The 24,819-nt window shown below is 45.2% G+C and overlaps 2 protein-coding genes across 5 annotated transcripts in view; both read right to left on the minus strand.

Moving 5' to 3' along the window:
* Positions 1-8,079: 8,079 nt before the first annotated feature.
* On the minus strand, positions 8,080-12,235 carry LOC143363015 (glycerate kinase). Its single transcript, XM_076803591.1, has 4 exons — positions 11,969-12,235; positions 11,223-11,784; positions 9,901-10,772; positions 8,080-8,436 (listed from the first exon to the last, which is right to left on the minus strand). Exons 1-4 carry the CDS (start codon positions 12,233-12,235, stop codon positions 8,080-8,082), a joined length of 2,058 nt encoding a protein of 685 aa, XP_076659706.1.
* A 2,036-nt stretch (positions 12,236-14,271) lies between these two features.
* Daam (disheveled-associated activator of morphogenesis-like protein) overlaps positions 14,272-24,819 on the minus strand; it is a 98,251-nt gene continuing 87,703 nt past the window's right edge. For all 4 annotated transcript variants that reach the window (XM_076803275.1, XM_076803276.1, XM_076803274.1 and 1 more), the window contains exons 3-12: positions 21,379-21,687; positions 20,664-20,888; positions 19,971-20,568; positions 19,597-19,871; positions 18,633-18,965; positions 17,843-18,318; positions 16,794-17,230; positions 16,561-16,688; positions 16,264-16,434; positions 14,272-16,178 (exon numbers count right to left, since the gene is read on the minus strand). In XM_076803275.1, the coding sequence (XP_076659390.1) occupies positions 15,912-16,178; positions 16,264-16,434; positions 16,561-16,688; positions 16,794-17,230; positions 17,843-18,318; positions 18,633-18,965; positions 19,597-19,871; positions 19,971-20,568; positions 20,664-20,888; positions 21,379-21,687 (3,219 nt within the window). In that variant the 3' untranslated portion in view covers positions 14,272-15,911. The remainder of the gene's footprint in view (positions 16,179-16,263; positions 16,435-16,560; positions 16,689-16,793; positions 17,231-17,842; positions 18,319-18,632; positions 18,966-19,596; positions 19,872-19,970; positions 20,569-20,663; positions 20,889-21,378; positions 21,688-24,819) is intronic.

A 24,819-nucleotide genomic window follows, 5' to 3' on the forward strand; every position in this document is an offset into this window, starting at 1 on the left:
TAGAGTTTCCGCTGTTTTCCCGGGGAGGCTAATTTTTCGACAATTTTTTGTCTAATATTTCTACTGGTCCGTCCGAATTTGTCAAACTCCGCTGGTTCTCATTTGCGCCCGGCGATAGCTCAACCGGTCTAACGCTACTTTTCACAGTAAATTTATTCATTTTCATATCCACCTGCATTTGCGTGGAGTACGTGGCAGATAACTAAGTCATTAATTCTGCTTTACTGGCTGACGCTACTCCGCTGTAGAATGACTCCACCTAAAATTGTCCTTCCTCTACAAAATCATGGCGCGGTTAAAACGTTAACGCACCGACGAACCCGATCATCGGTCATGATCATAGCCAATCAGTTCTCGGCCCTAACCTTGCGATCGTCCTTCTAAAATTCATCCTGACATACAATTTTAAAATTCTTTAAATTTGTATTCACACAAAATCTCAAATTCTCTTTCACGATTCACAAGTACTCCCAAAATTTAGTTTAACTCTCAGTTCACAGACAACATAAACAAACTTCTAAACAAAGAGAAATATCATTAAAAAAAAAGAAAACAAATATTAATGGTAGCCATAAGTAATGTATTCGCACCCCGACCGAAAGCATTAACATTTAGCAAGCTCGTTGTGAGTTTGATCTAAATGTTAAGTAAAATAAATATAATTAAACCACGCACGAGCGCAACGACATTACTTACGGGCTACAACCTGACAAAATAAACAATGAAGCATGTCGTTTCCGTGGAATATTGGTTCGCATTAAAATATGCATTTCAGACAAACATGTGCGCGGCACTTGTGCGAATAAACATCGAGTTATCGTTTCGCCAACAAATACTAGAATACCGGGCGAGCGGTTAACGAACGCGTGTAAATGCTGCATAACCGCTTTTGAACACGTCAGGCCGGACAGACTCGATATCGTCCGATTCATAATTCGGTTTGTCAGTCTAATTGATAAACGTCGAAGAAATTTCCAAGGGAAACGGTGCGTGACGTTAAACGAACGTAAACGACGTTCGCTGTCGGATCGGTGATACCGATCTTTTACTCTCTTACCGTGAAGCCCCCCCCTTTCATTCCTGAAGCATTAAACACGCGTTGCCAGCCATAGATCTCGTTTCCAACAGTGGTGCACGAGAAATTAGAGGGCTGTCCACGCTGATCACGTACAGTGGCCAGGACAATCTGCTCGTTCTCCTGCCGTCACGTTTGACGGTTTGTGTCAGCCGCGTCATGTGTCTACGCGTGTTCTTCGCCCCCAACTTCGGCAACGTGTCAATCATACTTGCTCTCCAGAGATTCGTTTCCCGACTCGAAATCGCTCCACCGAGTGTCCCTGCTATTATCCACGACATGTAATTAATTCCTATTTTCTTATCGGGAATTTCCTATCAGGAAATCGTTACATACATTTCTCAATTTTTCATTTCTGCAACTTTTCTTCCAAGCTAAAATATTCCTTAAACCCTCCTCTCTTCACATATTGCAACTTGACGCAATCATTTTTTAGTAATATACCTTCCAATTCTATTTCTTTTTGTTAATTCTTTGTTTACTGACGGGTCTTAAGTCCCACTTCTGTGAAGTTCGCTCTTCAATTGTTAGATGGCAGCACTAGCTCATGCCTATATGGAAACTTGCTAGGGGCGACGATGACGTAGGCCAAGATGGATGCCACGACGGATTCTAGAAGAAATAAGTAGATATAAGAATAAAATACTTGTTTGTTTTCCATTTTGGTAAGTCACAATTTTGAGTTATTATTATCACTGACCCTGGCGACGACTTGTACCGAAAATTGTGCTATAGGGTGTTTGCTTGCACCCAAATTAATTATTTAAAAAATTCAGCACAAAAGACTTAAAAAATTCAGTAAATAAAGGGTTAATGTATTACAATTTTATCCATATCGTATTCGCGCTTTGGCTCGAATAAATTTTCGGGGGAACCTTGCGGGGAAGAGAGTTCGGTGGTGGCAGGGGGTCGCGTTAAAATATTTTTGGGAAGACCGTCGGTGCTCGTTCTTCGAATTCGTTGCCATAGAAATGTTGTGCGCGGCGCGGCGGCCAGACAGTCAACACGTTAATCGCGTTAATCGATTGCATTAAACGCGTACACGCACTGTCCGACGTTATATTAAAGACATAATGATAAAATTTAACGAACCGGGGACACGCCCCATTGTTCCGCGAAATACACAACCGGCCGCGGTTCAGGAATGGAAAATAACGGTTGATACCGGTCCGAATAGAACTTTTCCGGCAAACGGAATTCAGGCTTTCCAGTTTTACTCGTGAAATTCGGTCCCAGCTAGGATGAAATATTGGTATAACCGGGTCCGGCCGGCCGGCCGACGATTTCGTGTTCCACCCCACTGTTCTCCGCACAATCGGTAAAAGTGATAGGCAATTGGGATAGGTATCGCGTTCCAGTACTCTCGAGCGAACGACAAATACGAAATGATGACGCGCCGAGCTCTGTCGAAAAGCCGGCCGTGATTTTCGACGCGTTTATAACGGATAGGCCGCTGAGTAACGCCGACGCGAACGCTAACAGATTAATGCTAATTTACTCAATATTTACGCACCTCCTCGACGCCCCTGCCACCCGCGCAACATATTTCCATTGTTTCGTCCGGGCGTGTCAATATTGAATAGCGCCGCGAATCGACTACTCAGATGCGCGCCGCAGCTAGTCCCACCCTGTATTACCTCGAAATCTGGCTGCGCTCGAGAACGCGAACCTTTCAAACTCTCTCCGGGATTCGCATCGACAGCGCCGATTGACGGACCTAACCGATCCACCATGATCTTCGCTTCAGTCTCATAGACAGCGGATCTTCGTGCAAAATAAAAATGATCCGCACCAGTCGCGGGAAACGGTAACAGAAAATCCATGCCATCTTTAAAACCACCGAGTCCCAAACGAGACCAATAAAAATACCCAAAACAAACAAAATACCCTCACCCCCCTTTACAATAATACCAAAAATCTAATCAGATTTCATAGAATTTTTACGGCAATGTGCATAAAAATGTACAGTGATTTTTCTATATATGTCGCCAACGCCTGGACGATAAACGTCGCGGAATTACCCCCACCACCGCGGGACCTTGAAGCGGTATACTCCGTGAGGGGCCGCGAAGGTCGAGAGGCCTCGGACGCCAAGAAATGTAAACATAACTCGGGTATGTCTCCTGCTATTGTGTTGTTGACATATATCGAGAATTGTCTGCATACCAAAGAATTTCCCAAGAATTAATAAGCCGGAAATGGATAAGTGAGGTACCGGAAATAGAGGTATTGATTTTATGGCAAACCCGAGTAAATTCTTCTAGCGTGATTCTGCGAAAGAATGAATTTCCGAACAGACGGAAGAGGTAATTGTTGAAACGGAATTCGTAAATCGTGCGATATGGGCTAAGATTACGCAGAGTGGGACATCTGAAAGCCCCCCCCCCCCCCTGCGGAAACGAAGGTTCCGTTTGTTTTCTCAAGAGTTTAAGCAATCCAGGACATCCGAAACTGCTGATCTAGGCTCGAACAATTGCGTTTCGCTTAACTCGGGTCAACCGGCCGGACTAATATCGAGGGAACTTGGAAGAGCAGAAATCGATGAGTGACTCTCACCGAGAAAATTAAACTGCCCGAAGCTTTATGTCTTGCAAAATAAATGTTTGTAAACTTTATGTTAACAGAGGAGCTGGATAGAAATTTATTTCTTCCCTCAACAATTTATGGGAACTGAAAATACAGTGGATTCTCGATATATGTCAACGACACGGGTCTTGCTAATGTCATGTATCGTCCAGGAGTCCTACCCGAGCCGTGTTATGTTTACACTCCTCGGCGTTCGAGGCCTCTCGTAGCGGGGATAATTCCGCGACGTTTATCGTCCAGGCCTTGGCGACATATACAGAGAAATTACGGTAATTGCTATTCTTAAATTTTGTTCGGTTTCACTTACTAATTTCTACCATAAATGCGTAAGCAGACTACTTGTCGACCATACAACTATTGTAAAATATTGATTATTTATCACTGGTTTAAAAACGTTTCAGTTACCATTAATTCTACACGAATATTTATTTATCGGATTGCGACCGATAGCTGCAACATTTTTAATTCAGTGCGAACTAATTCAGTTGTTATATAACAGCAAATGTTTTTTTTTTATTTTTGAGGTAATTTGATATAGCAGGGCGTTTATAAGCCGACAGTAATAAAAGCAGCACCTATGGCATACTGCGAGCACGTTTAATGAATGTGATTACGGGATTTTCACGTACACTAATCGTTATTATTTGCTGAACGGCCGACAGTGTACATTATACGCGATCATCGACAGAAATCAGTTTAAAAATTACCGTAAGTCACAAACAATTATCTCTGTCGTGTTTATGTCACAAAATTGCACAGTGGAGTATTAATCAACACAGGGAAATTACACGGATTGCGAGACGTAAAATCTGCAAAGCTCGTAAGCTTTATTTAAAATAGTGAATTAACATTCAGTTAACTTGATGATTCAATTTTCTCTTTGGAAAGACTAACTAATATAACTAACGAAATAATCAAATTTCTTCTGGCCTCGGAAACGTAACAGAATTATCGACAGTTATGTCAGTGTCGCTTATTTAATTCATCTTCCGTAATTATTTCAGGCCGTTCGGTCACTTATTGTTCAGTCGTCAGTTAATCGTTCAAATTGATTAGATCGTAATAGAAATTACGCGAGGAAATATTTAATGCTAATTTCACCACGCTGAAAACCTCGCGTACTAAAAATTGATTTTCCAAAATTTCATAACAATTTTTCCATACGAGTGTTCCAAAGCAGTTTCAAAAAGGGGGGGGGGGTGGCAATTATACCATGTACACCAGGATAACATAATTTACCATCGTTCGATTGCCTTCCGGTATACGTTCCCAGCTCATATACTCCATTAAACGCGTCGGGAACAGTAATCGAGTGTTTCGTACTTCTTTCTCGTCATTAAACGAATATTCCCTGTTAGTTTCACAAGCGCTCATTTGTCGCGTGCCCCCGGAGATTCTTCTAATTGGAAATAGAATGCAAGTCGCAATTAAATTAACATTTCGCGGCCACCGGAAGCCTCTTTTCCCTTATTCCTCATTCTCCCTTGAGACGAATTTTATTCAACTTGCATGCCCGCGGACACCCTGTCGTTCCGTCTCTCTCGGACGGTGATTTCATAATTAACAACCATGTCTAATTCCAAGACCAGTGGCGGCTCAAGTCAGGTGGGGGCCACAGTAATAATATAATAATTAAAATAGTTACATATCACTTCATTATCCAGCACTCCCAAGGGGGGCTCCTCGAACTCTTAGGCTGGAAAACTTAAAATTAGGACTATTGTTCTTGGGTGGAAAATTCTCAAAAAATTATTTACTATTTAGGAGCCCCCCAGTCCCCTTGGGAATTCGCGTGAGGCCTCGAGGGTTGCTAGGATTAGGAATATACTCTTCTCTACGTGCAGGGTGAAAGGGAACACCTAACCTCAAACTTTGAAGATTATCGATAGAAAAATATCTGTTGCCTAAGAGTATCGTAGTTAGGTATTTTCCAAATGGGTAAGTTTTGATTTTAATATGAAAGGGAACACCTAACCTCAAACTTTGAAGATTATCGATAGAAAAATATCTGTTGCCTAAGAGTATCGTAGTTAGGTATTTTCCAAATGGGTAAGTTTTGATTTTAGTATTAAAGGGAACACCTAACCTCAAAGTTTGAAGATTATCGATAGAAAAATATCTGTTGCCTAAGAGTATCGTAGTTAGGTATTTTCCAACTGGAAAGTTTTGATTTTCATATTTTTCTGGCCCACAGATGAAACTAAATCCGCCATCGATCAAACGATAAGATCGGGGGACGAGGCGAATTATCGTGCCGAAGGGAAGAAACGTTTCGGCCGGTAAGAGTGTACGGAGCACACCGAGAGGTGTATAATGATCCACGAAATCTTGATTAAGCATAAAGCAAGGTATATTTCATGCGGCGCGGGGGCAAGGCAACCGAGAGGAGGTATCATCGTAGATTTGCATGTCTCTCTGCAGAGAAGCCGCGACTAAATATGCACCGCTCGTTACTCAACCAACCACCACGCACCCGTCGGTGAACCTCCGCGAGTTTCTACCCCCGTGCTTACACGCACCACGTCCTTTCGACGGTGTTGCACGATTTCGTGTTGAAGCGCCTTAATTCATAGCGGTTTTATTACTCGCGGCTTGACATTTATCGCACGAAATTATACGAGATTTCGTTTTTCCCTCCCGCGCGCAAATACTTCTCTTCCCGTCAGCCCTCCACCCTTCGCTCACCGGCAATTCCCTGTAGTCTTTTGGAATCCTGGTGGTGTTAAAAAATGTGCTTACGGCCCCGGGATAGTCACGTGACTTCATAATTAATAATTTCCATTCACAGCCTTCAGACACAGACTCAAGATCCGTCTTGGTCTTGAGTCTGCGACTAAACTTGTCACATTTTTTCCTCTGTGTTATCGATATTATGAATTCAGACTTGCCAGAAACGTGCTTCAAGTTATTCAAATATAAATTTGTAGCTGGAGATATTTTCTAGCGCGCGCTGCTCTCGATTTCATCCAGAACACATCGTCAATTGTTGGCCTACTTCTAACGCTCATAATACCAAATATCTGCATAATCTCGGCAGCTCCTGATCAGCGCGCGCTGGATTGAACCTTCCTCTTTCGAACGAGCCCTTTACCAGCGAGAAAATATTCTGATATAAGGACGAAAACTTGTGGCACGTGAAACCATTTTTTGTCGGTAATGTAGTCACTCTACCTTATCGCGAATCTAGGAAGACCGGGCCGTTAAATATTATAACAGCAGCGCGATGGTTTGGGCAGTCCAGGGACCTTTAAACGTTAGGTAGGGACTTGTAGAGAATTTACTGAAATCGTTCGACGTCGGATTACATGAAAAGATTTAAATCTCGTTCCGTTTTGTAAAGCTGCGACGCTTGTCCACGGAAAATTTTGATTTGGTCGTGCGCGCCGAAGTGGACGTGTTCCCCGGGGATATTTTCACTTTAGACAGAAAGGAATGCTAAAAAGAGGACAGCGAGAGCCGCTCCTCTGCAGCGGGAAGGTGTCATTGAGCTAGTCCAGTCCATTCCCGCGGCTTTGTTGAACAATATTGGTAGCGAACCCATGGGACATGGCCGCCCCAGAAGATCTCTATTACGTTAAGAAAGAGCGAAATGAGCTTCCCGGGATTTTCATTCCATTCATTCCTCCTCGAAAAACCGAACGTTCAATAGACATCATTTCGCCCGGGGCGTATCGACAAGTTTAAACGATGAAGTTGGAAGTATCCGTTCAACAGATTGCCCTGATTGAAACTCCTCGCAACGAGAAGTCTGTATAATTCGCGCGGATCCGTCTGGACCGAAAGAAAGATCCGCGGAAACGGAAATTAATGGCTTTTTTCTTACGCGAAGAAATACAGCGGACCCGAGAAGTGTTTCGACACGGAACACCCGATTCTCGAAAAATTCTCTGCACTCGAACTGTGATCACTTCTGTGAAATATGGAAGAATTATACAGAGTAGAATTGAGTCGAAGAAATTCTTATAATTATTTAATCTTAAATGTAAAGAAATTTCAAGCTGCAAATTAATTTCAAAAGAATTATTATTTAAATTAAATTTAGAGAAATTTAAACAGTTTTAACTTTAATTTTAGAGAAATTTCCAGTTCAGAATTAATTTGAAAAGAATTATTAAGTAAATTAAATTTAGAGAAATCTAAATAGCTTTAACTTCAGTTTTAGAGTAACTTCAAGTTTAAAATTAATTTTAAAAGAATTATATACAATAGAATTAATTAAAAAAAATTCTTATAATTTTTTAACTTCAATAGGAATAAGGTGACCTTCGAATTTGATCTGTACTCTTTATTGTTCATACATTCGAGGAGCTAAAATTATTGTAAACTGAAAGATGCGACGATACAAAATCACTGGTACTGGCCAAATCGCTAAAATCATATTTTTGTAGTCTTCACAGATTCGGAGTTGGTCTCCATGTTTACAACTCAGTCTCTTCCTTCTGTCTACCGGTTTGGCAGCAGTGTTGTAGTTTGGTGCGGTCATCGGGATGCAATGACAAATTGGTGGGGCATTCTTTATCGAGGCATATCCTGTCTTCCTTCCCATGACAAATGCCGTCGCAATAGCACTGGTATCGGACGATTCGTATGACGTGAAGGTCTCCAACGTCCGTGAAAGTGTAATAATTTCCGGTCCTCAGCAGTAACAGCTCGTCTTCGTCGTTGATGCTCAGAAACATTACGTTGGTATCGTTGACCGTCAAGACTCGTTCGGGCATGATTGCAGCGAACTGATCTTTCGTGGCTTTCAGATCGGTCATTTCTTTGTGGGCTCGCTGTAAGAAACGCAAGTCCACTGTTAACAATTTGATTGCCGATCCAGGAACGTGAAAAGCACCACGAAACTGATGTATTTAGTAAAATAAAAATAGGAAAGTTAATGTTACAATGCAGGCCTGGGCAACTGGTGGCTCGCGAGCCACAAGCGAATCCTCTTCCCACTCCTGAGACCCCCCACCATGCTCCTATGGGAGTGTGAGACAAAAGGGTGGGGGACTAGGAACCTCTTCCCCTTCCTATACAGGAAGGGGAATTGAGAGATTAGGAGAGGGGAGCCTGTACACTGGTGGTGGGGGTCGTGAAGCGCCGGCGGGGAGGAAGTTGTCCAGGCCATGCTATTTAACATAATATTTTACAAACTATATGTTTATTTTGTTGGAAAATATATACTATATTTTAACAAGAAATGTAGAAGCAGAACCGCTCGCAATCCCGAAGGGAAAACAATAAACAATGCAATGTTAACGAACGGATCACGTTGTTTGTACAGGCTCATGCCTTTTATACTTTCAAACTTTTAAACTTTTTGCATTTTGCAGATCCTGAGCAAATGTGGTGCGCCGCAGTCAACGAGGTTAATCGATAGCGTGTAGTCTGTGTACAGGTAATGTAAAAGTTAATATCTATCCAGTGAATTTTCAAGAATATTTCACGACAGCCAAATTACTTGAAAATTCACCATTTACAGCAGTGTGGTATGTCTCATTGGAGCGGGTATGAAAGGTGTTTTTAATTTCAGATGGAAGGTCGATGCTAAAAGAATAAGGACACGGCCAGTCTTCAGCGTCGTACGAGCGCAGACTGCTGCGGTTCTATGTAACATGTCCATAGAAAATAATCAAAGCGAGCCAGCTCGGATGACCGAGATAGCTGAAGAACAGGAACTTTCCACATTATTAATTTTTAAAAGAAGATGCTTTTCATTCCATCCGTCGGGCATGAAACATTGTACGACGAGAACCGTCTTCAACGATATTTTTACCTTCACTGAAACCGGGACGGGTATCGTTTATTCCGGCAAAATCCCGTTAATTAATTACACGTGGAACGAATTCGAAGCGTTGAAACATGGGAAGATTAAGAGATATTTTTACGTTGGAAATTGGATCTTCTGTTAATTCGCAAGTCTACGTTTACCGTCGCGAGTACAGGACCATGTGTTATCATTTGGGACATATATAGAGGTCACCCTTCGCGGACGCGTGTCTGTCGGCAGTCGCCCAAGCATTACTATGAATAATTTAAAAAGAAATCGTTGCTCTGAAGGAGTATCAAGCTCCCGAAGCAATACACCTCGGTATAAAATCCCGTTTCACCGGGAAAATAAATATATTCCGTCCGCAAAGGGTTAACCTCCGTCACAGGGGAAGCTGGTGAACGCGGGCTCGTCGATTCTTAACGACCCTCGTCAATTGTTACGACTTAGGACGCGTCAAAACACGGTGTGTTTTTTTTTTTACCTGTATAGCGTACGGGTTCCGTTTATCCTCGTTAAGTTTCCACCACTTGGAGTGAGCGGCGTTGTACGCGCTCAGCGCTCTTTCGTATTCCGGATAAATATCGGTACCCAGGCTCTTATAGCCGAAAGCGCCAGCTGCGTTGGTATTGCCGTCCGTCCCGTAAGAGCTGCCGCCGAGGAACCAGACGGTGTACTCCCTCAAAATTGGAAATTGCTCGGTACGCAGATACCAATATAATGAAAAATATAGAGCGAGCTCCTGATTGGGTCCGCCGTTGCCGGGCCCCCGGCATAGTTCGACGGTTTGCCGGCCCCCTAACAAAAGACATAGCCCCAGGCCCCATTTGTCTTTCGCCGGGAATATCTCGTGCACCTTCTTGTCGGTCAACGGGCATACCGGGCTCTCCCTCATCTCCAGATACATGTCCAGCTGATTGATCTTACCTTCGACCGCCAGGATCATCAGGGAGGTGATTCTCACGTATTCCTGGGCGAACTCCCGAACCTTCCCGGTGCAGACGGAGTTCAGTTTCACCGGGAACAAGCCCAATTTGAACACCTCCACGGCCATACACTCCATGGCGTCCGCGTTGCAGGCTATCACGTACTCGTGGACGAACCTGTACTTTTTGTTCTCGGTCACCTGCTTGTCCGCCGCCATTGTCCACGGAATCGTTTCCTCCACCAGCTCCCTCACGCTCTGCGACATTCTCTCCAGCACCCTGTACTTCGCTAGGATCTTCATCGCCGAGTCGTCCTTCGGATCGTACACGCAAGGCCCGCCGGAAAGCTGGGACATCGGCTCCGCGGAAACGTCCGACGTGATCAGAACGATCACTCTCGCCGGAAACGCCATACGTGCTAGATCTCCACCTGAAATACCGGGTATTCATTCCAGTTTCGGTAGTACAGCGATTTCTCGATATATGTCGCCGAGGAGTGGATGGTAAACGTCGCGGAATCATCCCCACTACCGCGAGGTATACTCCGTGAGGAGTCACGACTCCGTGAGGAGTCGGACGCCGAGGAGTGTAAACATAACACGGGCAGGTCTCCTGGACGATACAAGACCCGTGTCGTTGACATGTATCGAGAATTCGCTGCATTTATCACAATATCAGTAAGTAAATTAATTTCCCCGAAAAACTTTGTTGCAAAGTTCGTAAAAGTGATGAGAAATATTGTTAATAGTAAATTTGTGGGCATGAGAAATTTGTTTAACATGTGTCCCCCCCCTTCTATACTTCCGAATATTTTCTCGAAGCACTGTTGTATAACCGATCGATCACAAAGATCGTGCACGCAAATGTGTTAATCTCTCACCTCGGATAGCAGACAGCTTGTTCCTGACTGTGTTAATCTCCTCGGGAGTTGCGTCAGCTGCTATCAGTCTGTTTATTGCTCTAAGTTTATCCCTGAGCGGAATTTGTTCCCGCGGACAACAGAGTAGATCGTCGATCCCGCGCGATAGCATCACGATTAACAGATCCTTCCTCTTCAATTTCTTGCAGTAGTGGAGCATTTTTCTGGTGGTCGTGATGGACCTCTCGTCCGGAAGCCCGTGCGACCCGGCCTCGACGTAGGAGATGGCACTGTCCAACCTCGGGAACGCTTCCGGGTAGCTCCACATCCGGAAAATCGATTTACGTGGCACGATCACCCATCCTTTCTTCAATTGTCTGCCGACGATTCGCTCAAACGCGGCGCTCATCGTGATTGCCTCTTTGCCCCAGCCAACTAAATGCAAGTTTTTCTTCACCTTGTATTTCACTCCCTTAATCGACAGGATCGACTTCCCGTCGAATTTGATTTTCTCCGGCAGAATCACGGACGTGTACACGCACTTTATACCCTTCTCCACGGCTCTGCTCATGTCCTCGCGGATCTATTTTTCGGTGAAAATAGGATAACGCGAAGGATTAGTATAGTACACAATTTAGAGCCCTCTGCTGGAAAAGTAAAAATAAGAGTTTTCTATGCGTAGTTGAAGGAAATTCGGAAAGTTATAAATCGTTAAACTGTCGCTAGGAGAGATAGTATTGTTAGTGTGTGTAGTCTGGTTCGGAGACCTCTAACATCAGTTTTTCACTCCCTTCTTTCGAGGCGTCCCTTTTATCCTTCTCGCGAAATTTTTCTTCCTTCTCGAGACGGCCTTTTTCTATCGCAATTTTGTCCATTCTTCTTTCGTACAATGAACGTTTAACTTCGTCTATAACCCTTTGTCTCCTCTCTTCGATCGCTGCAACCCTCTTTCTAGTCTCTTCCTCTTTCTCCGGGTCTTTAACTTTCGGCCTCCGTCTTTTCGGTGCTGCCTTTTTCTTCGACGGCTTCGCCATTGCCCAACCCGCGTATCACAGTCGACTACACTCCAGCCATCGGTAAGAGTTTCTACATTTTTGCAAAATTTTTTAGGTAATGGACACGGTGCTGGAGTACAGATACACTTTATTGAACTTGGCTGCAAATGGTGAGCACGAATTCGTGTGAAAACTGGGTGCAAGACTCTCGTTATGCGATAGTAACTTTCGACGAACTTCACTGGATTAACGCAGGTAATATCAATCGTAAATAAAAACGAATCCATAATGTATTAAGTTATGACAAAATAAAACTCTGAGTCGCACGATCTGAAATACCGACTTTACCCAAATAGAACAACCAGCTGAATTAGGCTCTATTTCTATACCTCGTTTGTGCTTCTACAGAGACGACTCACCGCACGATAATGGCGTCTCCTGCGGCTAAATCCGGATACTTGTTACCAGTTGGTTCTACGGCTAGGTAACACTGACATTAAATTACTGGACGTTACCATCGGCGATAACACGCTTACCGACCTGCAATCCACTTTACATGTACAGATTAAATTGTATTTTAACACAGTCAGTTCATGTAACCATTAACAATGAATAAATAAAGACAATGTAATGAAAAGACTGCGTATAAATGATTAAACCCGCAATTTTTCCCGAATGTCCCGCTTTCCGTTGACTTATACTGCTGAATTTCGTGCCACCTCTTGCAATATCATATTCTCCTAATAAAATAATCAATTTTCGAAAAATTTGGGAAAATTTCGACCGTGTGACTCGACGTTTATGTATACAGCTGAATTTCGTGCCACCTCCTTCAATATCATGTTCTCCTAATACAAAAGTACAAATTTTCGAAATTTTCCGAAAATTCGACCGTCTGACTTGTCCTTGACTTGTACCACTGAATTTTCGAAATTTTCGAGCGTCTGGCTTGACGTTGACTTGTACTACTGAATTTCGGATACCTCCTTTGATATCATGTTCTCCTAATACAAAGTTCAAATTTTTGAAAATTTTCGAAATTTTCCGAAAATTCGACCGTCTGACTTGTCGTTGACTTGTACCACTGAATTTTCGAAAAATTTTCGAGCGTCTGGCTTGTCGTTGACTTGTACTACTGAATTTCGGATACCTCCTTTAATATCATGTTCTCCTAATACAAAAGTTCAAATTTCCGAAAATTTTCGAAATTTTCCGAAAATTCGACCGTCTGACTTGTCGTTGACTTGTACCACTGAATTTTCGAAATTTTCGAGCGTCTGGCTTGACGTTGACTTGTACTACTGAATTTCGGATACCTCCTTTGATATCATGTTCTCCTAATACAAAAGTTCAAATTTCCGAAAATTTTCGAAATTTTCCGAAAATTCGACCGTCTGACTTGTCGTTGACTTGTACCACTGAATTTTCGAAATTTTCGAGCGTCTGGCTTGACGTTGACTTGTACTACTGAATTTCGGATACCTCCTTCGATATCATGTTCTCCTAATACAAAGTTCAAATTTTCGAAAATTTTCGAAATTTTTCGGAATTTCGGGCGTCTGACTTGTCGTTGACTTGTACTACTGAATTTCGGATACCTCCTTCGATATCATGTTCTCCTAATACAAAGTTCAAATTTTCGAAAATTTTCGTAATTTCGGCCGTCTGACTTGTCGTTGACTTATACTACTGATTTTCGTGCCACCTCCTTCCCTATCATGTTCTCCTATTACAAAGTTTAATTTTCGAAATTTTTCGCAATTTTCGGATTTCTACTAGGAGAACATAATAGCAGAGGAGGTGGCACGGATTTATGTACAGGGTGGCGGGAAAGAATAACACATTTAATTTTGTAACTAATATTCTTTATTTCTCGCCAAATAAATTACAATGTTAAACGTGTACATATACAAAATAGAACAGGCTTGGCAATTAATTGGCACGTTCCGAGGCTTGCAAAGTTTTCGAGGCACCTCAGGCCCGTACCATATCAACTGCCCAGTGGCGCATTAGGGCGTCCTAAAACTGGGTCCACTAGCTGGGGTGGAGATACGCAATGAAATTTAACAGTGCTGTTTATGATTTAAATTTCGTATTTATTCGGTATACTTCTTCATATATTAATACATGTGAGATTAATGACGCAGTAATATATTAACTGGACATGAATTCTTGTTGAGCTTGGTATAAGCTCTCTACAAGAATGAGACATCAATACTGAATATTTACAAAAATACAAAAGCTTACAAAACATCGACTACTATACAACAAACTCCTGTCTAGAATCGTTTCGCCTTCCATTATCCTCCTACACACCGAAGAACTAACATGAATTTTCCATTAATGACTTGGCAACTGTCAACGAGCCCCTAATTAATCTAATCGATGATTCGTTACGCGTTCGTCGCTCTCTAAAATACAAAATCAGACTTGTAGAGTTTCGCGGGGCGAAAATCGAGTCGCGCCCCTAGGCCCTTCTGCTATGTTTTGTAGACAATGTAAAAAAGAAGAATTCTCGCTAACAATAAGAAAGTTCCTCCGTAGAAAACCTACACGGTAAATTCTCAGTCGTGAAAGACCTCGTAGGCCTGATACGCGGCTTTTCCTCTGTCAATTTATCTTGGTCCGATTGTTGACGAAATACTCACGTCGAAGTTTTGCGAATGTCTACCCCCCGTGAACGCGGGCAAGGTTAACGAAACAATAGACAATGACTATATACAACAAATGATCGCGTGTGTAATCCTTACCTAACTCAACACTTTCAACAATGTACAAATTGATATTCGCTCGTGTTCTCCCGTCTGAATTCCGATATTGTCTGAAAACATCTCAATCGACTCGCGCAGAGTTGTTAATTGAAAATTAATACGCGACCAGAGACTAACATTCTGACGCAACCCCGTAACGTCGCTAATTTCTAAGACACTTTTGACTCCCTAAATTTGAATATTACGCAGCAACAAGTCCCAGCGTATTCTTGCGTTTACTACAAATAATCCCAATACTTCGACAGTCTATATCCAGTCATATCGAAAAGAAACTACTCCGTAGAAATGAATTATGCAAGTAATTCCAGAAAACGAATGCACCATTCCAATAGTAAGCTCCTTGATAATATAGAATTTAGTCAAATTAAAGTTCGACTGTGTTCTTGAAACGGGATTTATCAGACAAATAGCGAGCGAAGGTGGAGGAAGACTGCTTCAAGAACAACGAATCGAAACAATTCTACGAAATCGATGAAAAAAATAATCGCGGTACTGTTATATTTGTTTTTGACACCTCTATTTACACGTTTCCTACTTTGTCTATGCTCTACTTCAATTCGCGACTCTTCCCTTACTCACGAAAATTCTGCTCATCGGATACAGTCTGTCAAAAGAGTCTCCATACACTCTTTAGCATAACTTTTCTTAAAAGTGCAGCAAACCATTATATTGTCTTCACGAACTAGTACAAATATTCTCACGAAAAGTTTTAATTTTGTTGTTATTAGGAAGAAATATAAGGGATGAATCGAGTGATGAGTAATTCGAGTGATAAAGAAGGTATTCTGTCATAAACAATGTAGGGAGCCTTTTGACCGACTGTGGAACGTCCTCGTCTCTCCCCTATCACACAATGTTTCTCTAACTTACCGCTAGGTCGAGCTGCGATCATGCTCGCCTGTGCAGGTAGCAAAGCGTTGAAGTCTCCGAGCGGAGCAGAGATTTCAATGCCGCTCCCTCGAGTCTTCTCTGTGCGCGCTGTGTCTGCGCGATTCTTGCCCGCTCGGCGTTACAGGTCTGCGTTTCGACCTCTTGAACTTCGCGATGTCCTCCCCGAACACGTCACCGGTTCGGAGAGCGGATATCAGATCATCGAACTCACCCTTGTTGTCGTTCTGTCCGTTGCTGTTAGCTTCGTTCTTCTTGTTCAGCGAAATACTATTCAGTATCCCTTCGCGGGAATTTTTCCTCTCCATTGTCCTCTTGCGGAGCTGCAATTGTACATTGTTTGTTTATCAATTTTCATAGGATTACTCTTAGCGAATACATTTCCTCGTTTGGACATTTTCTACGTACTTCCTGTTCCTGTTTCGCTCTGCGCTCCTCCTCCTCTATCTTCTTCCTCATGTTCTCGACGTCCTGCCGAGCCTCGGCTAGAGCTTGAAGAAAGTTCTCGAAGATGCCGAAGAATTCGTCCGGCTGTACTCCCGCGGAGTCTTCGCCGAACAGTCTGACTGCTCGGTCGAACTGTTTAAACAAAGTTTCGAATTTAGTAATTCGACTTCATACTTTATTATATAACTATAGATGGCGTAAACCTGGGTTTATAATGATTCCAGGGTCACTGTACGCAGAAATACTAGTCAATCTCACCCTGGTTTTCATGTCTTGGAACAGATCTTCCGCTTCAGCCAACCGGCACGTGGCCTGTGCCTGGAAGTCCCTCATCGCGGGTAGGAACATGTCGCCCTGAAGTACCTGAGACTGCCCACGATGGAATTCTGAAAGCGTAAACTCGAGTTAGATCGACTAGCCAAGCTGAGAACGAAAGTTTAAATTATAGCTGAAGTCTGCACTAAATTGGTCTAAGGCGAAACTCGACCCACCTATTTCTCTCTGGACATCCTGAAGACCGTTCTTCAAGTTGGCCACTTCCTTCTGCAGGTCAGCCATGCTGACCCTGGCCGCAGTTCGAACGTGAGGCATGTCTTCCTCAATGTCCAACACCTCCCTGAATCTGGACTCCAAGATTTGGACCAAATAGTGCAGCAGGGTGGTGCCTTTCGAGCAAGAGGATTTCGTGTCGACTAGACGGTTCAAAGAGGCTAGGCGGAAGCCGCAAGCGTTCCCGCGAGCGTTCCCGCGATTTACGTAATTTCCTAGAGCTAACACCAATTCCAGGAGCTTCCTCAGCCGCCGCGACCGGGCGACCTGTCGACTAGCTTCAAGAACCGCGCGCATCCTCGGCGTCAATTCCGCGATGCTGGCTGCGAACTTCTTTTTGTAGTGGAGCGACCGCAGCCTTTGCTCGTAGTGCGGCACTCTGAAACAAATTACATTCAAAGTTGAAGGTTGTTCATTTCTTCAGGCACATAATGTACTAAAAGTCGCGCAACCCCGACAATTTGCTACATTTTCTTACGGCTCGAGCGAATGCACGTTGGGTGTTATTAATAAATAAAACGCAACTGATACATATGTCCGATACAGTATCAGTCGAAACCAATATTTGCAGATCGTCGATAAGCACGAGTTGGACGTGGCTATCTGAAGAAGAGAATTGAGGACGTTGATACGATGCAGTTTGTAGGCAGAAGAAAAATATTGAGAATATTCTCAAACTGGGTTTACCGAAGACTTGTTTGACAAAGATACAGTAGCAGTTTGAAACAACCTTCCCCATAGCTCTCTTCGTATACTAATACTCTGCGTGCGTCACACAAAGTCCCGCGAAAGGAACGCTGGGTTGATCGATCAGAATGGGAGGGGCACATTTCTCAGAACCTAAATATTGGGAGCGCCAGAGGCGAGGACGGGAGAACCTAACCTTCCCCCTGTGCCCTCCCGCGAGTGATCCTCTAACCTCGAAAGGTATCACCTCAGACCTCGCGAAACTGACTACTGACAACAAACAAAAAACCATTGAACTACATACTTGGATATTTGGTACAAGAAACAATCGGCCCTGCTCTGCAAGTCCTTCTGATGAATGTCCAAGAGGGCTGCCTCTTCCGACGACGGTATGTACTTCAGCAACTGCTCGACCATGTCTATATGCAGGATGTTCTGCTGATCCATCGACAGGATCGTCCTCGTGATTTCGTTGTCGGACATTTTCAGCTTCGACAGCAGTATCGTGCAGTTCTGCGCCCTCCTCGAGTCGATCACCGACATTGTTTTCTTGTTCTTGCCCAGTGTGCGAAGATCCTCGATCGAGCCCTCGGTTGACACGCCGTTTTTCTGATAAGCGCAGAAGATCTTGTCGATCGATTCGAGATCCATGACGTTGTAGAGCTTCGTGTCGTCGAGCTCCGACCATATCGTTCCCTGCAACTTCTGCTCGGGAATCTTCGACCAGTTGAACGACTTCAGGGGGTTGCTTGGCTGTGGAACGTTCTTGATGATCTCCATCTGTAGGAATTTCGAGTTTGTTCAACTTTTGTCGCGTTGGGCCAGAAAATAGAAATTACTGCGAATATGTTATATTTGTCACGAATAGAGGGCGGATTTGGTGTATTTGTAATGAAAATGAGAACGTTTAAAAGAGTTGAAGAATATCTGTAAAGATGAAAACTTTCCTCCCGTGAAAGTATTTTTTGCCTATTAATGTCGGTAACGTGGTCACTCTACCTTATCGGGGATCTCCATTCAGATTAAATTTCTTAAAAATGGAGCTAACGTAGAGAAATGATTTTCGGGTGTTTGACGGTTCAGTAAATTGCTACCTTCATAGGAGGCGGGGCAGCAGGCATCAAACAAGGAGGCGGCGGAGGAGCTAGAGGCGGAGGAGGAGGTGGCGGCGGCATCGGTTTCGCTTCAACCTTCTCGAGGACCTCATCCTCGACGAGTTTGATCGACGCTTTCGCATCGTCCGATAAACTCCCGGAAGCCACCAATTGTTCGAGCCGCTTTCTCTCGGATTTCTCGTTGTTTATCTGCCGCGAAAGAGCCTCCACGTTATCTTGTAGCTCGGAGATTCTCTGTTTCGTCTCGATGTGCATCGAGGTCTCCTTTTCCAGCCGTTCCTTGACCCTTGCCAGGCTGGCCTCCATGTCTTCCTAAAAGAACATCACCGTTCACGTATTTTCCATTACTTGGAAAGCGATAAATACAGCGAACTCTCGATATATGTCAACGTCACGGGTCTTGCCAGCGTCATATTTACATTCTTCGACCTCCGAGGCCTCCCGGGCTTCGTGGACCCTCGCAGGGTCTACCCCGCGGTAGTGGGGATAATTCCGCGACGCTTATCACCCAGACCTTGACGACATATATAGAGAAATCACTGTGAAATTAGATTCTGCCTCTGTCCACTTAATATGTCGCACTTTCGTGTGATGTATTGCTTTCTGGCAAATGTTAACGGTCTGAAAAATTAATTGTCTGACGCGTATAAATTACTTGAGGTTCGTTAACAATATGACAAGAGTGGAGACCAGTTTGCCTCCCAAAAGTAAACATAATTAACATTCCAAAATCGGTCAAGACTTTTTCATCTTTGCTGTTGTAGATTCTATACGGATTATATAAATTAGAAAGCGATACGACAGACGTTCTCATTATTATTGAATTATTTGTTATATAATTGAAACACGGTGCCGCCAGTGGCGCGGAAGTGGCGGCACGAGATCCAGCGAACGGACAGAGACAGAATCGCGAGTCCCATTTGGTCGATTCGTTTCAAATTACTTTCTCCTGAGTCCTCAGGTCTAGCTCTTGTTCCTTCTTGGCTAATCTCGTCGACATGTCCGAGTTCTCTCGCTCCAGCTCCTCGGCCTTCTTCCTGGCCGCGACGAGTTCCTCTTCCTTGGCGAGCAAATGGACGATTTCCTTCACGTTGATCTCGATCGGCGCCACATCGGGATTCCTGACGGTACCGGTTCCGTTCCCCTCGGACTGGAGGACTATCTGTTGCACGATGCGGTCGAAGAGGAGCCAGTGCTGAGGATGGGATCCGTAATCGACTGCGAAACAAGAAGAGAAAAATCTTTCTTCGCGTGTTCGAAAACTCGACAGATGAAAAAGGTTAGAAGGGCGACTCTGGCGAGACAATGGAAACTCACGTGGCAGGAGAAGACAATGCTCGAGGAGACTCAGCAAATGCGGATAAGCAGCGGTGTGGCTGAGCTTCCTCCTGAGCAGATCGAACATCGCGGTGGCGCTCTTCGTGTCCACGTGCTCCTTCTCGAACTTCCTGGCCAGCTCCTTCTCGTCCTCGTTCCTGACCATGTCGAAGAAGTCCAGATGCCTGTCCAACGTCTCGTTCTCATACTTCCGCAGCTTCTCGATGATCGGTTGTATGCCGAGCATCAGCAGCTCGTATCTGAGGTGCAGCCTGAACTCGAGGGTCACCTGACCGGGCCCGTAGTTCAGCACAGCGTTGATGAACGACATGATCGCCGTCTTCAGGGACAGGTTGTCCTTGTAGATGCCGAAGTTCTTGTCCAGGTCGTTGATGATGCTTTGGAAACGCGTCCGCTCGGAATGATACTGCTGGAAGTGCAACATCGCCTCGAGGACCTTCCGATGACCGCCCGGGACCAGGCACACCGCTCCCAGGATCTCCAGGACCGAGATCTTCGTTTTGATATTTTCAGTCGCCAGCGACTGGGATATCGTGTTGATCGCGGTCGGATGCGCGAGGACGTGTGCTCTACCGTTCTGTAAAATTTCATCGGACGTTTCTCAACAAATCGAACAACAATCGGAGTGACAATCGGAGGGTCTCGTCGCAAAACGTTCACCCGTTTGCTCACCGAGTTGTTCATCAACGCCTTCAAACAGCCTATCACGCTCGTGTGCAGGTTGCTGTTCGCCGTTCCCGCGTCCATCGTCCCGAGGACCTGCAGCAACGTGTTCAGCCCGTCCAGCTCTATGAACCTGAGCACGAAACTGTGCGGCTGCGTCCTCAGGGCGGTCTTCAGGGCCTCCACCTGACGCATCTGATTCGACACCTCGTCGCCGTCCTCGGGAAAGGGGTTCTGAAATCCAGAGATCAACAGATGCCGTTTGTTCGTCACGAGTCCTTTACAGTGAATTCCCGATATATGTCAACAACGCGGGTATTGCCAACGACATATATCGTCTAGGTCACATACCCTAGCCGTGGTATGCTTACACTCCCCGGTGGCCGAGATCTCTCGAGCTACGGGGCTCCTCAGAGGGCATACGTAGTGGGGATAATTCCGCGACATTTATCATGTAGGTCTCGGCGACATATATAGAGAAATCACTGTACTTGGGTCCTGTTTTTTTATGATTGAAGGGTTCCGGGTAAGAGGGAGCTTAGATATTTGTTCCAATTATCCTATAATTTCTGTAGGTAAATTGTCCCCCCCCCCCATGTGTTATTACTTCTGCGCAAGGGGGAGCTACGTCACACTGATGTCATGCTGTTGCGCAGCTCCCTCTTGCACGGAACCCCTCAGTCTGGAAATGAAGAGGAGGTTAAATTGCTGTGGCGACACTCACACTGGCCACCGCCCTCAGCCTGTTGATGTAGTCCTCAGGGTCGCCGCTGAGATCCGTGGTTCTGAGGCCGCCGTTCTCGAGCGTCCCGTTGCCTTTTCTGGAACAGTATATCTGCCACTTTTTGTTCGCCGAAAGCGCCAGAACCGCCTGCCGGTTGGCCTGGGTCAGGTCCAGCTCGTCGACCAACTCGAGGAACATCTTGTTCAGCTCCTCCTCGGCGGGCATCGGCAGGGTCGGCGTCATCGCTTGAAGCGTGAGCGTGCCCGTGTGCTCCACAACGCAATACGTGATTTCCGGCGGCTCGTCATCCTGCGCGCAAAAAGAAAAACAACCGGCTTAACGTCTTCGGATTGCTGCGCGTTGCTTGTTGCTTGCTGCTTGGCTACCGGCCATTCCCGGCCATTCGCCACGACCTTCGCGGTGGTCGGTTTTTGCCCAGGGTACACCGAGGCGCGCCATAATGACGGTAATCGTTCGCGATCATAGGAGAGGCAATTGACCCGGCGATGTAGGCCGCAGAAACGTAATTCGGGTCATCATTTGTCGGGCGTGTTAAAATTATCCCCGCCACGGAGTCGAGTCACGGCGATGCTCGGACAATTTTCAAAGCGTCGAAAACTTTTCAATGTCGGACCATACGATTTGGATTTTTGTTTCTTTCGAGAAGTTCGAACGACAGGGAACACAATTTTGCGAACATTGCGAGCGGCCGGAATTACAGAGAAAATGCTAGAAGGATGTTTATAACCGTACAATAACAAGATCGATGTGTTTATACTCGGTTATAGTGCGCACCACCGACTTTCTGTGAAAACCGATTGAGAACGAAGACGATCGAGGGTATGTAACCAGGTCTTGACCTTATTGAAGACGAGCCTCGGCATTAAATCATGGAGTCGCTGCCGGTGAACCGACTTTACATGCGTACAGTGTGTGAAATCGATGGTCACGTATAGCGCTGTGCTCGCTGGAGGATCGTGCCAAATATCCTACGTTTAAAATTCCTTCCACGTTAGTTATACCTGGACTATTAACTGATCACTAGTCTCCAAAGAATAATATTTAAAGTTTTTACCAACACTAGGTTTACTAGGTTTTCCAATATTTTTCATTCAAAATTATTAAGATTCCAAGGATGCATGAGAAATTATTTAGCAAGTTTGTTTCTTTGGGAATACATAATTTTTAAAATACCGTGAATTCTCGATATATGTCAACAACTCACAGGAGACATACCCGTCATGTTTACACTCCTCGGCGTCCGAGGCCCTCACGGACTGTACCCCGCGGTAGTGGGGATAATTCCGCGACGTTTATCACCGAGGCCTTGGCGACATATACAGAGAAATCACTGTATTGAAATTGAAATCACTTTTAGTGCTCCGTAAACCCAGTGTTAAACTGAATGACTATACCAAAGACAAGTCTAGCAAATTGGAAAGACGTTTCAGGAACGTACGCACTTCCAGGGGATCCCTGGGTACAAGGTTAGGCGCTCCTAGCACAAACAAAGTTACATCCCTGAAATCTATCAGGTTACATTGAAATTACAGTAATGCCTGCGCCTCGTCCCGCATTCGCGATCCACGAGAGCCATTAGGGGGATCGCTCGCTGTACCATTCTCGTGACTCTCTCGGCCGACTCGGGAACCAACGGCAGCAAAGGTCAGGGGACCGGCTCGCGGGCACTGGATTCCTAAGGTACTTTCACACGTGACTAGAAAATTACCTATTCGCGTACCGGCCAGCCGACTTATACTTTGCAAACATCATCCTACGCCTCCGAGAGCGTACGGCGCCTCAAGTATTTATTGCCCGCGACGTAACCGGCACGTCGCGTGGTGCGCCGCACGCGATACCGTTCGATTTTTATCTGGGAACCGTGTCGAAAATAGTGATAACACTATCTCTATTACAAACTACAAAGAAGTACGCTTCAGCGATTTACCGAGAATCTCCTGTCGCGATCAGGGCAGGTCGATGCGCGAATATCTCGGTGGCTTGTAACTTCCGGCAAAACCGAAAGCCATATTCGTACTCTGCGCATCAAAACGAGTAGAATGACGTGTAACGGGTGTCAAAATTTTGGTGGAGCAATTCGAAAGTTTTTACTCAGCCCTGTATCGAGTGTACAAGCTTCTCAATATATCTTTCGCAAAATTCGTTCGTCGTGTTTCCAGCTTATTTTCCAGTTCCGAGAGTTCACTTTCTACCTATCCTAGCGCAATGACAGTGCAATCTACTAAACTGTTCCCGGCGCACCGATACTCTACAAGTATCATGTACGTATGTCGTTATCCGAGTCCAGATCTCCAACAATCGTTCACGGGCAACAAGTCGCGAACAGTGCTGGTCCGCTCGCGTCCAGGCACAAGTTGACGAGCGCTCAGCACGTGTTTTCCGCGCACAACACAGCCGCTAGATCCAATAAAGACATAGCCGGCAGTGAAACAGCAACGTTGTGTATGGCCTCGCTCGGTATCCAGGCGATTGTCACCGGTTGAACCGGGCTTTACGGCGCGCGGCTGCGGTTGTCTCGTACATAATACGTTCATTAGACGGATTCTATAAACTTGCCGAGAGGTCCCTCGGAGTGGCGCAAGGCGATCATTAGCAGGACCATTCGGGGTCGTAAACAGGCTCATAAACAGAGTCCCGCGGGACATCGTATTTCCCGCGGCTGTCCCCGGCCCGGGACTTCCATAAATCCACGTGATCACGCGTGAATGGCGCGCGAAGGTGTATCGCCGAAAAGTCGAGAGGAATCTCTTCGATTTTTTCCTGTGGAATATTTTTCTCTCTCTCTTTGTCTCTTTCTCCAAAACTTGTTTCTCTTTCTCCGCGTTCTTTGTGCGAGCCATTCGTCACGGCGGATAGACTTTCGTCCTCCGAGGAACGTGGACCGTCCACGCGAAACGTCGCCGCGAGCATGGCCTCCAACCGGCTGACCTCATTCGCCGCTTCTTTTTCTTTTTTCTTTTTTTTTATTCGCGAAACCGCTCACGTGCGTGTGCACCGACCGGCCGTGTCGCGTGTCGCGCTTTATCGCGTCGCTGCCGCCTGATCCGCGTTCACGTGCGACCGTCGATCCTTTCGAGGTTGATCGCCTCGAACTGGATTTTCCGCGCAAATATCAGGTACTCGGGTCCGCGGAAACGCAAGGTCGATCGCGGTTATGCAACCGCCGCGAAAATTCCCGGTTGCGTGAACTGTATTGCGAGCCAAGGGTGGTCACGTGACTTTTGCAACTGCTAATTTCCGTTCGCAGCCTTCAGACACAAGATCCGTCTTGGTCTCGACGTGACTAAAGTCACACTTTTCGCTCTGTATTGCCGACATCATGAATTCTGACGTCAGAAACGTGCTTCAAGTTCTTGGACTTATTTCGCGGAGAATCGAGACAAGATCAATTTGTAGAGATTGTTTGAGATTTTCCAGCGC

The sequence above is a fragment of the Halictus rubicundus genome, chromosome 18 (assembly GCF_050948215.1).
Source record: "Halictus rubicundus isolate RS-2024b chromosome 18, iyHalRubi1_principal, whole genome shotgun sequence".
Lineage (NCBI taxonomy): Eukaryota > Metazoa > Arthropoda > Insecta > Hymenoptera > Halictidae > Halictus > Halictus rubicundus.